Raw genomic sequence first — 15463 nt, forward strand, 5'->3', positions numbered from 1 at the left:
ACGGCGGCTCGCATCCCACGATCCTCAGATCGCTATACCTATCATGGATGGCCGTCTGACCTCGCTCAAGCGAGAGCCAGCCCTGCCCCTGTGTGTTTGGTCCCACTCGCCGCGTGCCGGACTGTAACTCGGTAGCCGATGTGTGGTACTCTACGTCGCCACTTTTCCACGGTAGGATTCCCATAGGCCATCCCCAGGTTTTCTTCGGCATCTCCCTTGCATTCTAGGAATGGCTGCCTTGCACAATGATATCAGAGTGCCCAACAGGCATTACCCAAGGTTGGCCGCTAGCTGGCCGTCGTATTAAACCCCCTTTACTTCCCCCGCAGGGTGCCATCTTCTAGGTTTGTTGAATTCGCAGAGATATTATTGCGATCTCATCACCACCGCTCAACATGAAGGGCATCAGCACGAAAGTCTACTTTGACAAGTATAACCCGAATTCGGAGAAGGGGGACGATGTCAGGCGCTCTCTGGCCGGCCTCGACTACTCCCCCCTTCCTCGGGTGACTGGCCGCTCGTTGGCAATGGGCTGTTTGGTCTCCATGGGTGGGTTGATGTAAGTAACACCTACCACCACGGCTGTGTAGATGTGCTAATATCCCATCCAGCTTTGGCTACGATACTGGCCAGATTTCGGGCTTTTTGGAAATGCCAGACTTCCAAAAGCGCTTTGCACAATCGCAAGGAGACGGAAAATACAAGTTTAGCAATGTCAGGTCCGGACTCATAGTCGCAATGGTACGGACAAGCCTGCTTTCTGCTGTTCCTTTAGAGCGTCACTAACGTGCTCCAGCTATCCATTGGAACCCTTCTCGGGGCTTTACTGGCGGCGCCTCTAGCAGACAGGATTGGTCGTCGATTCTCAGTCAGCTTCTGGTCTGTCATTGTCTCGGTCGGCTTTGTCGTCCAGATTGCATCTGAGACTTCGTGGGTTCAAGTCATGATCGGTCGGTTTGTAGCCGGCTTTGGAGTTGGGGCCCTGTCAGTTTTGGTCCCTATGTTCCAAGCCGAGACTGCACCGCCGTGGATCCGTGGCGCCCTTGTGTGCACTTACCAGCTGTTCATCACACTCGGCATCTTCCTAGCCGCATGTTTCAACTACGGCACTTATAAAGGCCAGCAAAACAATTCGGCATCCTGGAGAGTTGTAATCGGCCTCGGCTGGCTTTGGACACTTATTCTGGGACTGGGCGTGCTTTTATTTGACGAAACTCCACGCTATGCCTTCCGTAAAGGCAGGACTGAAGAGGCCAAACAAACTCTTATGAAGGTCTACGGTGCACCTGCCAACCATTACGCCATATACACGCAAATAGAGGAGATTGAGAGCAAATTCCGCGCCGAAGATCAAACAAAAGGAAGTCCCATCCATGAATTTGCAGTTATGCTTAGGGCACCGAGAATGGGGTAAGCAACAACATGCTGCACCTGTACGTCGAGAGGTTTGAGACTGACACATTGATGCTAGGTATCGAATTGCACTTGGCGTGATGCTACAGGCCTTCCAACAACTCACCGGCGCCAACTTCTTCTTTTACTACGGCACCACGATTTTCCAGTCCGTCCAGATCAGTTCTTTCGTCACCCAAATGATCCTCAACGGCGTCAACTTTGGAGTTACCTTCATTGGTCTCTACCTTGTTGAGCACTATGGGCGGAGAAAGTCGTTGATCGCCGGGAGTTTGTGGATGTTTGTCTGTTTCATGATTTTTGCATCCGTCGGCCACTTCTCGTTGGACAACCAGGATCCATCCAAGACTCCCAAGGCCGGTGTCGCCATGATCGTATTTGCGTGTCTGTTTATCCTGGGCTTTGCTACGACATGGGGCCCTATGGTTTGGTGAGAAAAATTTCACCCCATCTGACCTCTCTGTTCACACGCGCTGACTGTTGATATCTCAGGACTTTGATTGCTGAACTTTACCCGTCACGGTACAGGGCCAAGGCGATGGCCATTGCCACCGCCAGCAACTGGACCTGGAATTTCCTCATTGCTTTCTTCACTCCTTTCATCGTCAGCGCGATCGATTTCCGCTACGGCTACGTGTTTGCTGCGTGCAATTTGGCTGCAGGGCTACTTGTGTATTTCTTCGTCATTGAAGGCCAAGGCCGGACGCTGGAGGAGATCGACACAATGTACATTGAACATGTGTCTCCCATGAAGTCTTCCAAGTGGGTAGCGCCTCCTGCGGAGGAGATGGCTCGGATCAGACGCCAGGCTGGCACGGAGGCTGTTGCACCAGACGACGTGGAGGGCAGAGGAATTTACAGCGGAGAGACGGAACGAGGGCTCGAGGGTGACCGAGAAGGGGAGAAGGCTAGGGATAATCACGCTGAAAGGGTGAAGGTGTAAGATATACGGGTTTTATGGCTTCTGTGGAGTTGCATGTTACATGTACAAAAAGCCTACTTCTTCAAGAAAGGAACTTGAACATTGAAAGAAATGAGGATGAGCGCACATATTTCTCAAGGCTCACTTACTGTAGGGATATGATTTTTAAAGATCTTTTTGATCCGCGCATTCAAACCGGCGTGCTCCGACTTCGACCAAGTCGGATTTGTGGAGGGTAGGTGTTGGTTTCGACCAGTCCTTCCTCGGAGAGGAAGGTGAAGGACCATTTATACTCCATACTGTGATCACCCTGCGTCTCGTCCGAAGTGCTGAGCATACGAGCTCGTTTTGCCGCACGACGCTTTTCCGCCCGCGAAACATCGGAGAATAGGACAAACTTCGCCTAGGTTATAGTTCCTCTGGAAACTATCCTTTACCTAGCATTAAGACTCGACTCCGTCGTCTTCTCGGAGTATGAGGAAATAGCTTATGGGGTGTAAAAAATGCGGAATGATCAATGTAGAAGTTGAATAACAGGTCTTCATTTGACGTGGCCCTCGGCCCCTCAAAGCCCCCGGAAAGCCCCCGGATGGCTCTCCGCTTCTCCATAAAGCGTGACCGTTTCCGCCATGACCGAGTATCATCTTCTCACAGAAGTCAATGCTTCTACAACACATCTTTGAGTGGCGCAAGGCGATTCTTCCCTCCTATAGTCTGAAGCATGGCCACAATGCCCTCGGCAAGTGACGACAAGGCCCTCCTCGTCCAGAAATACTACCGCGACCTGATCTCGGGCAGCCACATTCTTCACTACCACAATGTCCTGGACGCCTTTGGCCACTTATCATTCCGGCACCCCTTCAACCCGCAAATCTTTGTCATGTCCCGAAATGCCGCTCCAGGAACGATCTCTTCTGCGGACGACTTGATCGAGTACTACATCGAGGACGCCCAACCGGTCGACCCCAAGGCGCCGCTGGGGTTTCTGGAGCGCTGCATCCACAGCGAATGCTACAAACGCTACCCAGGTATTCAAGCCGTCATTCACAGTCACTCGGAGGCCGTGGTGCCGTATACTATCAGCGGTGTCCCCCTGCGAGCGTGCTACCATATGGCCGGGTTTCTCGGCACCAGCGTGCCCGTCTGGGATATTGCGGAGGCGCAGCAAGCGGACGACATCAGCGATCTGCTCGTGCGCAACACGCGCCTTGGAAGTTCTCTTGCTAGTTCCTTTGCTGGCACTGCTAGAGATGATGATACATCGGGAGGAGGAGACCAATTGCCACATCACGTCGTGGCGTTGATGCGAGGTCATGGCTTTACTGTACTTGCCGGAAGCATTCAGGATTGTGTCATGAGGGCCGTCTACACGCAGAAGAACGCCATGATCCAGACCACGGCCTTGGTTACACGGGCTGCAAGTGGATTTACTGGTGGCAGTGTTAGCTACCTCAGTCAGAAGGAGGCGGTGGACTCGAAATGGTCCATCAGAGAGTCTGCCCATCGGCCCTGGAAGCTTTGGCTTCGCGAGGTAGAAGCTTCCAATCTCTATACGAACTCGGCATGATTATAGTAATTCTCCGACGAGAAGAGAAACACCATTGCCCCGCACATATTCCCTACCATGAATGGCGACATGCGTGCTCTCTTCACATTCCGACTTTCATAACAAGCTCCTCTCAGTCTCCGCGCGCGCACAAAGTTCTCCAACGGATAGCGTATGTCAGCCCCGTTGATGTCGAAAGTTTCTCCGAAACGTTGTCCTTAGCATGGGCTGTGGCTCCCCCTTCCGCCAGTTCGACTTGTCCGCAAACCGCGTTGCCGTTATGCTAGAATTGCGCCCAACGAACTTGCATTCCGAGTTTCTCGGACAGCGATCCGTATGGCTAGGTCCTTCAGACAGAGACGCTTTCTCCACAAACCTGCCCCAACGGGCGGGTATTTTAGGCCTTTCATTTCCCATGCTTTGATCACTTTGACTTCAGGCACGACGTTCCTGGAGGGTACACTATTTAAATACCTCTATCGTTTGGTAAATGCGTGTTGTTTTGCAAATCGATGGGACGAGAAATTCTGTGATTTTCTAGCTCACGGATCCGATCCTCGGCCTGTGTATTTTTTGGGTACCAGTATCATGAAAAGGAACAGCTTGGACATTGGCCATAGGACGTTGCTTCTAGAGGCTCGCTATATGATAATGCAGACTTCGAGGTGAGCAGAGAAGCGCAGTTCCGGGGAGGCGGACTGAGAAAAAGTCAAGTGCACATCGAGCAATGAATGATGGTGGTGGGGAATTGTAGTGGAGCTTCCTGGGGTGGAGGAGAAGCACCGGAGAAATACGAGCTACTCCCCTATCTTTCTTTCGCCCTGTTGGAAGGGCTCAAAAAAATTCTCCGCTACTCACAGGGGACGCATCAAATATGTACCTCGTGCTGCGACATCAAGCCATCACTAATATTCTACTGTGAGCCAACTCTCAATTCAAGAGCAGTCACTTCCTGGTATGAATTCTCAGTTGGTAACTCCTTTGTCTGCGAACAATACTTGGTGCCAGACCCTGCACTTCGAGTTCCAGGGACTATGTGATTTTGCGAGCTATCAGCTCTGTAAAACGACTCATCCAGCTGAGAAAGTGCTGGCCGAAAACGCCATGCACCGCCTCTTTCCCTGCTCCCACCTTCCAGAAAGTCAGTCAGCAACAAGTCCTCAAGTACAGAGACCAGTATTGGGATGACCAAACTTGGATGATGCAGGGATTAACAATCGCGTATGGCCGATTGATATCGAAGGCCTGGACGAGATGAGATACCGCAGCTTGCCTGCACTCTAACCAATCACACGCCAGCTGATTCTTTATCGACGTATCTAGGCCGATAAAGGTATGGCTGTCCAAGGCGAGGCCGTCGGCAGCGGCTCCCGAGCCCCGATGCCTGCTCCTTCGCTATCAATGAAGGGCCCGTTTAGATTTAATAATGCTGACCCTCGAGAGACGGCGATATTGAGATAAGGTCGTTGCTTGCAGAGAATCGATCACCGACTTTTGTCGTCAACCTGGCGGGGCGAGCGTATGCCCTTTCCATGCCTGGAGCCAAAGACCAACAGGCACCCAGGTCTACAAGCAGCAATGGCGAGCAAAGGCAGGAGACCACCATATCAAAGCGGAGACTTCCAAAAAGCCGTACCGGTAAGATGCGACTTGGTTTGAAGCACTCGCTTCTCCGGTACGATGCAAGGTGAACCGATTGCTAAGGCGTGCATTCGTTGTTAGGCTGCAATACCTGCAAGGCTAGACGCGTGAAATGCGACGGTGAGTCCCATATTTCCTGTTTTGTTGCACGTGAGAGCCTTTGACCTTACTCACTGGCCCACTTCATCGGTCACCCATGACCTTTATTGTTGTGTAAACATGGGTGTTGACCATTTCTAGAATCCAAGCCCTCCTGCTCGCAATGCATAGACAGAGGAGTCGAATGCGGTGGGTACGTCAGAAACCTCAAGTGGAAGGTCATGGGAGAGCAGCCTCAGAAACGTAGCCGGCCTGAAGGTACCCCCAAATCCTGCTGCACTTGCCGTGCAGCGATCTGGTGATGTGGCCGCGACACTGACTTCTTCGCAGAAAGGCGATCTCAGGATGCAGAGATGGTGCCCGGTGAACGAATTCCCCGACCAATCTACAAGAATGCCACGCCGGATGACCAGGCTGCGAGGTCACGTCTAAAGACCGAAGCGAGCCTGGCAGAGGGGATCGTGGGGACTAACAGCGCGGCGTCGCCACAGGCTCACGCAGAGCCTTTATGGCATTTGCAGCATGACCAGCTGTTCGACTTTGGCGACGTTGATTTCAATGACGACTTCTTCCTGGGCGATGACAATATGCATCTGGATGTGCCTTCCGACCTGGGTTCCCCGGCCAATAGTCCATCGGAGCCTTTCCTGGAAAGCGTCGATTCTCATGTACCTTCCTCGGTGGAAACAACGCATATCTACTTACGAAATGAAAAAGCGCCAGCCTTTCCCGACTCGATTATATCACCTCGTTATACGCCACAAGACTTTCAGGAGCTGGCCAATCACGCCGGTAGCGTACGACAGTCTTCTGAGCAGATGCAGGGTGCAACTGCTGGTACCTCTGGTCAAGCTAGCTGGCAAGATCACAACCCTGAGAACGATCATGTCCTGCGCGACCAGCGTTCGTCGTTTTCAGACACTCCTCAAATGGTCAAGCAACTCTTCGACAAGCACATTTGTAATGTTCTGTCTATCAAGGACGATCAAACTACGAATCCATGGGTAGTTCATGTGTGGCCGATGATTGCCTCGTTTCCAGCACTTTATCATGCTCTTGCAGCGATGACATATTTATACCTGAGCAATTCACACCTGGAGTTCAAAGCAGCTGGCTCAAGGCACCTTCATTCCAGCCTGCAGGCCTTCACGCAAGCTCAATCCGACGAGAGTCTTGAAGCATCTCTAGCCGCTAGATTGGCACTTGGCTTCGCAGAATCATGGAACGACCAAACAGCCTCTTCTGGTATCGAACATATCAAAATTGCCGGAAGACTTCTTCGAGACGCTTTCGACAAAGACAGGATTACGAGACTAACAGGTGACGAACTAGATCGCCTGAGTTTTCTAGCACGCACTTGGGTGTATAAAAGTGTTTTGATTCGATTGACGACCTCGGACGATGGCGAGTCCGTTGACCTTGAATCAATGGTAGCCTATATTCAGCTTGATCGTTTGCCAGTCGAACAGCAGATCGATCCACTGCTTGGTTGTGCAATCACGCTGTTTCCGTTGATTGCGCGTCTGACCGATATCATCAGATCTGTTCGACGAAGGACTGAAAAATACAACTCCCCGTCCATCATCTCTAGAGGCGCGGACCTGTGGAAAGAAATCCAGGGCTGGAGTCCATCTTTTGACCCAGAGCAGCCAGGAAACGTTCCATCTCACATAGCTGATATTATACAGACAGCCGAGGCATATCGCTGGGCAGCGTTGTTGCTACTTCGGCATGCCGTTCCAGAGCTTCCGTGGGCTCATTCACTTTGGGACCTTTCAGAGAAAGCTTTAATCTACCTTGCAACCACACCTGTCACATCTCGAGCATTGGTCGTACAGACATTTCCCCTTATGGCAATTGGTGGGGAGGCCTTTGATGAGGAAGATCGCAACTGGATATGTCAGAGGTGGAATGCCATGGCCAAGCGCATGCCTCTTTCGAGACTACACAAGTGCAAGAAAGTCACAAAGGAGGTCTGGCGGAGAAAGGATGCATTTGAAGCACAACTTGGAGCGTGCCCTAGCTGCGGTGCTCACGGCCCGAGATCGACAGGAATAAGTCCTAGCATGGATACCTTGCCGGACGCGGACGTATCTGTTGCATCCTCTCAGGAGCGCGAGGAGGGCAGCCGTCGGTGTCGGTGCAGCGCGGTAAGACGCAGCACTGTGCCGGCGTCCATTGATTTTCCAGACTCGTTGGCTTTCAAGAAGGGAATCGACAACATCACGAGAGCCGGCAATATGCATTACATGATGAGAGGGGAATTGCACTGGTTAACAGTTATGGAAGACTGGAACTGGCAAGGTGAGCCACATTCCACACTTATCAGGAGCGATGGAATGACTGACCATCTACAGTGCCGCTTGGATGAAGGAGATGTTTGATAAGAGATAAATGACTGGAATAGACCAGACTGCGAGTTCAGCACCTGATCGGCCGGACACGGCGCAAGGCTGCCGGCCGCCGATGTGGATCCCACAAATCCCACTAACCAGAATAGGAGAAAAAGTACGTCCTCCGTCGTCCACCTCAGCCGTACGGTGAGGACGGCTTGCCTTGTTCTGCTCTCTGGGAACTCGAGACTAACAATTGTAAGGTTGATAATGGTTGCCGGAAGGTCTATGGATCGGGCGAAGAGGGTAGCTATTCTCATCGCATATCAAGAACGCACGATATGTTCGTCCTCAACCAGCAGCCATGGGGCTTGGCCCGGTTACCCAATCGCGCCAAAAAGTCCAAGCAGCCAGTCAAGGACGAGTGGCAACTCAAGGAACGTCCTAATTCTGCAGTTTAAACACCCCGGTTGTCTATCTAGCGCCACAACATGAACGATAAATACGGAGTATTACTATCACATCCCCAGATCCAACTACAACCCTTACATGCTAGCACTCACCAGAAGACCTACTCTCGAAGCTCAAAACTCACTCCCTCTATCGAAACCTGATCAAACAACCCCCCTTCCACTATGGCTATCCTCGATTACATCGGTTTGGGCCGCCAGACACCTGCTGCCAAGGACGAATCAAACAGCCCCGTGCGTGCTCTGCCAGCGAGCTGGTACACGTCTGAAGAGATGTACCAGCTTGAAAGACGAGCCATCTTCTCCAAGCGATGGATGCTCATCACGCACCGGGCGAGACTCGACCAAGCGGGAGACTACCTGAAGTTCGACATTGCCGGCTACGAGTTCGTCCTATGCCGGGATCGCAAGGGAGAAATCAACGGATTCCACAACGTCTGCCGCCACCGCGCATTCCCCGTCGTCGAAAGCCAGCAAGGCACAGCCAAGATCTTTGCGTGCAAGTATCACGGATGGTCGTACGGGCTCGACGGAAGACTCGCAAAGGCTCCCAAGTACGACGAGCTTGAGAACTTCGACAAGGGCCAGAACGGGTTGTTTCCCATCCACGTGCGCGTCGATGCCTGCGGGTTCGTCTGGGTAAATCTCGATGGTAACAAGACCCCCGAGGTGCCGTGGGAGGAGGACTTTGACGGCGTCGATACCCAGAAGCGCTACATGGTGTACAACTTTGACGACTACGTCCTCGACCACGAGTATAGACTGGATGGCGCGTACAATTGGAAAATCCTGGCCGACAACTTCAATGAGTGCTACCACTGTCCCACCGCACATCCGGACATTCCGACACTGGCGGATATCGAGACCCACGACGTTGCCGGCATTGACGGGTACATTACGCACCAGTCGATCCCTACAGAGGAGCAGAAGAGGCTCGGCATGGCCATAGCCAGCACCTATTTCTTCCCGAATGTTTCCATTTCGGTTTTGTAAGTTTTTTGTCTCCTCCCACTCGTCTCTCCCCTCCCTTCCTGCCTTCAGTGCAGATAGGTATCCGGTGGTGAGCACATCATCAGTAGCAAAAGCACTTGCTAACCCCAAGAAACTACTTGATTACCGACCAGACCACACTTCATCATGCTCCAGAGGTTCCTGCCGCACGGGCCCAAGAGCTCGTCCATGCACTACCAAATCTTTCGGAACAAACACTCGTCGGAGGCGGACTTTCAGCGCATCCACCAGCTGTACGCCAAAGTGGTGGCCGAGGACAAAAACCTGTGCGAACTCGCTCAGAAGAACCTCAACGCGGGGGTCTTCGTGAACGGCCAAATGCACCCCCGGCTCGAGAAGGGGCCATTGTACTTCCAGCAGCGTGCACGCGAGGCCATTAAGCAGCACGTCGCGCAGGAGAAGGCCGCCAGGCGCGAGATCTGGCCTGCCCAGCAGCGTCTGCCGGGCGATGCTGCGGCAGCAGTGAGCAAGGAGGATGTGGACCTCTGCTCCGGCCTCGCCTGTCGGTCTGATCAGGCTGGGCAAGCTGGTCTGGAGTGGTGAGATATATGGGGTATTGGATATGGGAAAACTGGTAAACCGAAATCGACCTGCTTGCTAACTTGGAAACATTTACCTGCGGTGTTCGAGAAAGGCTGGGATTCTCGGCGAGGGTCTAGGTCCCAGTGACTGTCCTCGGCCTGGAAAGTGAGATTCTTAACGATTGCGACGTGAGGACTGGTTGGTGAGGCGTTACAGGCGTTCACATAGTATGGTGGGTTTTCTGGCATATCTAAGAGTATGTAGCATGACTCTTTATCTATTATCGTTTTTCTGACCGCCAGTCATTCGTTCTTTGAAAGACCAGTCTACCGACCCCAACCATTGTCCTCGCAAAGTCAATACGCGCCGTCCTGCAAAGCTAAAGCGATAACGGATGGTCCATCTATCTTGTCATCTGCGCCAACACGTTGGGCCCATACGAGCAGTGGCAATCGACGAATAGTGCTGATTAGTTCCAGGTCCTTTTGTTGAAGCCGGGGGGATGCGTGTCCAAGAGTCCAGAAAGTCTCGCCCATGGGGGTGTTTTTATCCCAAATCCAGTAAAGGGCTTTGCGAGCATACCTGAATAGAGATGATATGTCACCGAGTGATAAGGTTCTGTTATAGTACCAGGCAATGGTGCGATCTTGATCCTGGAGTTTGGCTTGAATGAACTTTATCTGGCTTCCATCGAGTGTGAATCGCTCTGCTGTCTGAGTTTAGCTTTTGTTGTCTGATGGAAGGTCAATCACACAATAATAAAACGGAGCCGTGGAGCAACGGTCATTACCGCCGCAAACGAATGGACGGATTGGAAAGCCTGATTCGGGACCAAGGGATGGAGAGAATACAACGGCATTGAAATACCACCTTTGCTACCGCCAGGCTATCGATCTATCGGGACCGCGGGATGGATGTCGGGCGGGCGTTGGTAACGGGGCATCTCTGACCGAGCGCGTCGGCCGAGAGCTGGTGACGCGAGCGGATTTTCCTGGAGTTGAAATACTACACCTTCAATTACCTGGAGACTTCATATCATCTGTCTCTCAAATATCCTCTACTCTAGATTTCTTCTACGATTCCCCGACACCCTTCGATGCTATGCCTCGACTGAGGCCACCACTCTTCGTCTTTCCCGGCCCCTCCGCGCCTGCGGCAACTACTACTACTACTAGCCCTCTCGCCCGCTGCGTAACCCTCTCATCTCGCCGCCGCCGTAGCATTACCACCCATAGAGCTCCTCCGTTCCCTATTATCGAGACATGCCCCGAACCTACATGTCCATGCCGCTCCACTCCAAAGCTCGACCTGGAAATCGACAGAGAAAAGAGCCTCAATGGCTCCATGTCCCCGTATGCGCAGCACCTTCTGATCTCGACGGGCCGGTCGGATTGGACTTCGAGAATAGAAGATGAGCACAATAACGGCACTGCGTGGGGGAAAGTGGTGGGGGATGTCAAGACGCTGTTGGGGAGGCATGGACAGTTCCACGATGTAAGCCCTCCTAGTGATACCCTTTTGTTTCTGTTCCCGACGGTGAAAAGAGCTGGGGGAATAAGAAGACGAGAGACGAGACGAAATTCGGCTGACTTACACAAGGACTGAGATCTAGCCCTATAACAACATTCTCATTAATACTTCGTCGTTCACACCTTCCTCAGAACCGGGGAGAGGTGGTCGAGGTCAAGACGATAGCGGCTTTGAAGGCGTCGAGGCCCTTGTCTTCCCAGCATTTCGGCGATTTAGAGACTTGGTGCCTCTCACCCAGAACGGAAAGTCCATCGCAGACTCGGGTTCAGGCACGCTGAACGACTTCGTCCGCGGCTATCTCCTCCCAGAGCCCGACAGACTACACCCCATCTACAAAGACATCCCTGAACAACAGCGAGCAGCGAAAACCCGAGATGCCAATGTGGCCTCGAAGTTCCACAGCTGGCCCATCACGAACCCAACGATATTGATTTGCAGCCACCACCAGCGGGACAGTCGGTGTGGAATATTAGGCCCGTTGTTACACGATGAATTTAGAAGATACGTCGATTCGCGGAAGCCCGACGAACAGGGGGTGAAGCTCGTCACGCCGCGGTCACCGGGAGACTTCGTCGCCTCTGAGAGTGACGTTTCAAGTGGGTTCGAATCGGGACAGCAAGGGGGCAACTTGGATTCCCAGGGCCAGTCACTAGACGACACCACCGTATCATCCATCTCCAATATCGACACGAATGCTTCGACTTCCGATTCCATCCAAGCCCACGTCAATGTGGGCATGATATCTCATGTGGGGGGCCATAAATGGGCCGGAAACGTGATCGTATACATCCCTCCGACTTTCACCACCAGGTCTGATCATCACCCACCTCCTCCGTCATCTGACAACATGTCCCAGCGCGCTTCTGGTGTGCCACCACCACATCCGCTCGCAGGTATGGGAATCTGGTACGGCCGGGTCGAGCCGAGACATGTCGAAGGCATCATTGAGCAGACGGTCGTGCAGGGCAAAGTGATTGAGGAGTTGTTTCGTGGTGGGATTAGTGCCACCGGGGAGATATTGAGGTTGTAAAGACTCTAGACCAATACACGCCCATCCACTCCTCATCCGCCACGAGTATTTCAAATGCAGCTCTTTTCGTAGAGTGGGCCCCCTTTCCCAAGACGGGGGGTTCAAAGATGTTAAGACTCTATAAGTACATCTGGAATGGTACTGCCAAACTCACCTGCACTCTTCGGCGTTGCCGGTGACAGTACCGAGGAGAAAGCTAGACATGGATCTGGAATTGGGCGCCATGGTGAGTTGGTGTGATACCCATAAGAAGAAGCTGGGAAGATTCACGAGAGTCTTCGCTGGTGTAGCGACTAAAGGGGGAGGAATGCTTGAAGTATTCAAATCCAGGCACACGCCAAAGGCAATGGGGGTCCGGGCCTATTCATGATAAAATTGGTAGCATCCACACGACCAATGTGGATGAATTTTGGGTGCAGTTCTCAATGACACGATTGAATGATGCAGGTGGTTAGTGCGAACTCTTCCCGTACTTGTTAATGCGTATAATATATCCACATCGATCTTGGATCTGGGCAAAATGGCGCGAAGTGGCAAAGTTCCAATGCCGGAGGAAAAGGGGTTTGAAGGATGAGCTGGGAATTATCCGAATATCCACGACTGAGCTGTATGGTGTGTCAATTAAGGATATGGATTCGGTACATGAGTTCAACTGCCATCAAAAAAGCTCTGCTGACGCTGAAAGATTATTTGGAAAGCGGGACAAAGGAAATGTAATGGTTTCCAAACGGTCTGTCTCTTGGCTGTCAGTTCTCTCGCTTTTTGGTTGATTCGCGTTAAGAAAAGCCATACCTTGACAATTTCAACAGTTTGCATATCCTTCACATTCCTTGCAGACAAAGATCTGCGGCGTATTCATGTACGCCCTCGGTTCAGGCGAGGGTCGGGCTTCCCAATCATCTTGAACCAGACGTCGTAGTCCTCGAGCCCGTTGATGCGTGCAGCTTCTCTCAGGATATCTGCGACTTCAGTATCGTCAATACCTTCGATCGTCTGGCTGCTTGAGGGGGCAGCCTCGATATTTCCTTCAGTCTGAGCTTCTTCTGTCGCGCTGGATACTGCTTCTATCTCAATACTTTCATCGTTTGCTTGAAAGACGTAGTCGTCGCCTGCGTCAGAGTCTTCAGGGTCGTCTTCGTCGGTGTCATCTTCATCCGGGTTATATTCTTCGGCGTTTTCGAACTCATCTTCGCCGTCACTCTGCATCTCCTCATACTCTGGCTCAACCTTCACCCCTATCTCATGTAACGCTGCCAGCTCTTTCTCGCTCATTCGAACCGTCTTCAAGACATCGTCTATCCTAGGGAGCCACACTTTTGACACGAACTGCTTCTGTGTCCATTTTGAAGTGTCCCACAGATCAGAGAATTCCGCCATCAAAGATTCGAGGAGGAGTATCAAATCCCGTTCTTCGTCTTGGATTTCTCCAATTTCGTCGTCCGTGGGCGTGGAAAAGGGGCAAGTCTTTTCCCACGCTGTCTCTGAGCATGGCTGGGGGGAACCATGCCGACAACATGTGTGCGTCAATCCCAGCTCATTAAATGTCCACAACCTAACCATTCTCAGGAACAGTGAGTCGCTAACACCCCAATGTCTGTGATCTCGAGTCCAGGACCAGAGCCCCTCCTCACGGTAGCGATATTTATCCAATAGGTTCATTCCTGGCACGCATCCTTGCTCAGAACAAGCGCAAAGACACTCATCAGTGACATCAGAGGCCAGGATTGCTGCCAGGACTTTGAACCGGGTTGTCAACTTCTTAGTTGGCTGTAATACTCAGAGGCGGATACGTGCAGCCAGAGAATGAATAGCCTTCAGCCCCAGCGGTCTCTGATGCTTCCCAGCTTTGCAACAGTTCTCCGGTCGGCACTTGGGGAACGCACAAAGCAGATCCGCGCCATGGTTGCAAAGCCATTGGGAATTAATGAGTGTTTCTAGCATATCTCTCTCCGACAGCGCAAGCCTTTGATTTAAGGACATAAGAGGCGTGAAGCCTTCATGATTTTTTCCGTCAATGTCCAGGAAGCATGCATCGTAGAGTTTCTGGGCGACGTCGGCGGTAAGTCCATAACGATGGTACATTGTGGTTTGCTCCTCAGAGACGGCAAAGCTTGGTGGGATATGAACGCCAACATCTTGAAGTGCTGCGGCCACATTGTGGGCTTGCTCGTCCAAAACTCTGACGGGATTACTGCATCCTGGGAGCCAGTAGCCCGGCGGCAGATGTGCTTCTGCAAGTCTTTGCAGTCTGTATCTTCTGTCGGCAAATGCCTCAATGATAGCGACTCCCCCGGCAGGGTCATGCCGCAGAGTTGTAGACAAAAATGACCCTTCTTCCCATCTCTGTCCATGAGTGCTGCTGCCTGCTGCCAAAAGCAACTTTGCTGCAATAAATGATGAATTTTGGATTGCTGCATCCAACGGTGTCTTCCCAGATTCGTCCTTTTGATTGACTAGCGCAGCTGCTCCATGTTTAAGAAGAATCACAAGTCCTAGAGGCCAACTGATCGATAGATGTAGAGGCGAGTGACCCCAGTCATTTACTTCACGTAAAAGACCTGGCTTAAATTTCAGGAGACGAACGACCTCTGATGGGGTTCGGCGTAAAATAGGTCTGGCAAGAGGATGGGTTGCGAAAACCGAGAGATTAGCGCAAACATCAAGTTTCTTCTAACAACAAACCTACAGTGGTGCCAATGTGCATGCTCGCACAGGCTGATCAAATGAAACGGCAAGGTGGACTCAGTCAAGGCTCCGTTCTGTATCAGATCCTCTGCCAACAATCCTAGCCTAGTGTTGCCTTCCAGCGATGAAAGCCGGACAATACTGAGTATACTATGTCAGAGGAAGTTCGCAATTGAAAAGAAACGCTTACAAAGTGAAAATCCAAGATCTAGCTTTTGAACCATTGCTTGCTAGGAAATAGATGAGGCGACAGAACGCTGC

General features: G+C 52.0%; 6 protein-coding genes across 6 annotated transcripts; 5 read left to right on the forward strand and 1 right to left on the reverse strand.

Annotated features, from left to right (window-relative positions):
• Window positions 1-395: 395 nt before the first annotated feature.
• On the forward strand, window positions 396-2356 carry Z520_04913 (uncharacterized protein; the record flags this gene model as incomplete). Its single annotated transcript, XM_016775417.1, has 5 exons — window positions 396-559; window positions 612-741; window positions 797-1410; window positions 1472-1843; window positions 1906-2356. The coding sequence occupies 5 exons, from the start codon at window positions 396-398 to the stop codon at window positions 2354-2356; spliced, it is 1731 nt and encodes a 576-aa protein (XP_016633460.1).
• Window positions 2357-3065: 709 nt separating this feature from the next.
• Z520_04914 (uncharacterized protein) lies at window positions 3066-3902 on the forward strand (the record flags this gene model as incomplete). The annotated part of the gene is made up of 1 exon (XM_016775418.1): window positions 3066-3902. One exon carries the CDS (start codon window positions 3066-3068, stop codon window positions 3900-3902), a length of 837 nt encoding a protein of 278 aa, XP_016633461.1.
• A 2072-nt stretch (window positions 3903-5974) lies between these two features.
• On the forward strand, window positions 5975-8005 carry Z520_04915 (uncharacterized protein; the record flags this gene model as incomplete). Its single annotated transcript, XM_016775419.1, has 1 exon — window positions 5975-8005. One exon carries the CDS (start codon window positions 5975-5977, stop codon window positions 8003-8005), a length of 2031 nt encoding a protein of 676 aa, XP_016633462.1.
• Window positions 8006-8589: 584 nt separating this feature from the next.
• Window positions 8590-9978, forward strand: Z520_04916 (uncharacterized protein; the record flags this gene model as incomplete). Its single annotated transcript, XM_016775420.1, has 2 exons — window positions 8590-9413; window positions 9549-9978. The coding sequence occupies 2 exons, from the start codon at window positions 8590-8592 to the stop codon at window positions 9976-9978; spliced, it is 1254 nt and encodes a 417-aa protein (XP_016633463.1).
• Window positions 9979-11301: 1323 nt separating this feature from the next.
• On the forward strand, window positions 11302-12517 carry Z520_04917 (uncharacterized protein; the record flags this gene model as incomplete). The annotated part of the gene is made up of 2 exons (XM_016775421.1): window positions 11302-11451; window positions 11570-12517. The coding sequence occupies 2 exons, from the start codon at window positions 11302-11304 to the stop codon at window positions 12515-12517; spliced, it is 1098 nt and encodes a 365-aa protein (XP_016633464.1).
• An 855-nt stretch (window positions 12518-13372) lies between these two features.
• Window positions 13373-14418, reverse strand: Z520_04918 (uncharacterized protein; the record flags this gene model as incomplete). Its single annotated transcript, XM_016775422.1, has 2 exons — window positions 13373-14008; window positions 14401-14418. The coding sequence occupies 2 exons, from the start codon at window positions 14416-14418 to the stop codon at window positions 13373-13375; spliced, it is 654 nt and encodes a 217-aa protein (XP_016633465.1).
• Between the last annotated feature and the right edge of the window lie 1045 nt (window positions 14419-15463).

Source organism: Fonsecaea multimorphosa (genome assembly GCF_000836435.1).
Source record: "Fonsecaea multimorphosa CBS 102226 unplaced genomic scaffold supercont1.8, whole genome shotgun sequence".
NCBI lineage: Eukaryota > Fungi > Ascomycota > Eurotiomycetes > Chaetothyriales > Herpotrichiellaceae > Fonsecaea > Fonsecaea multimorphosa.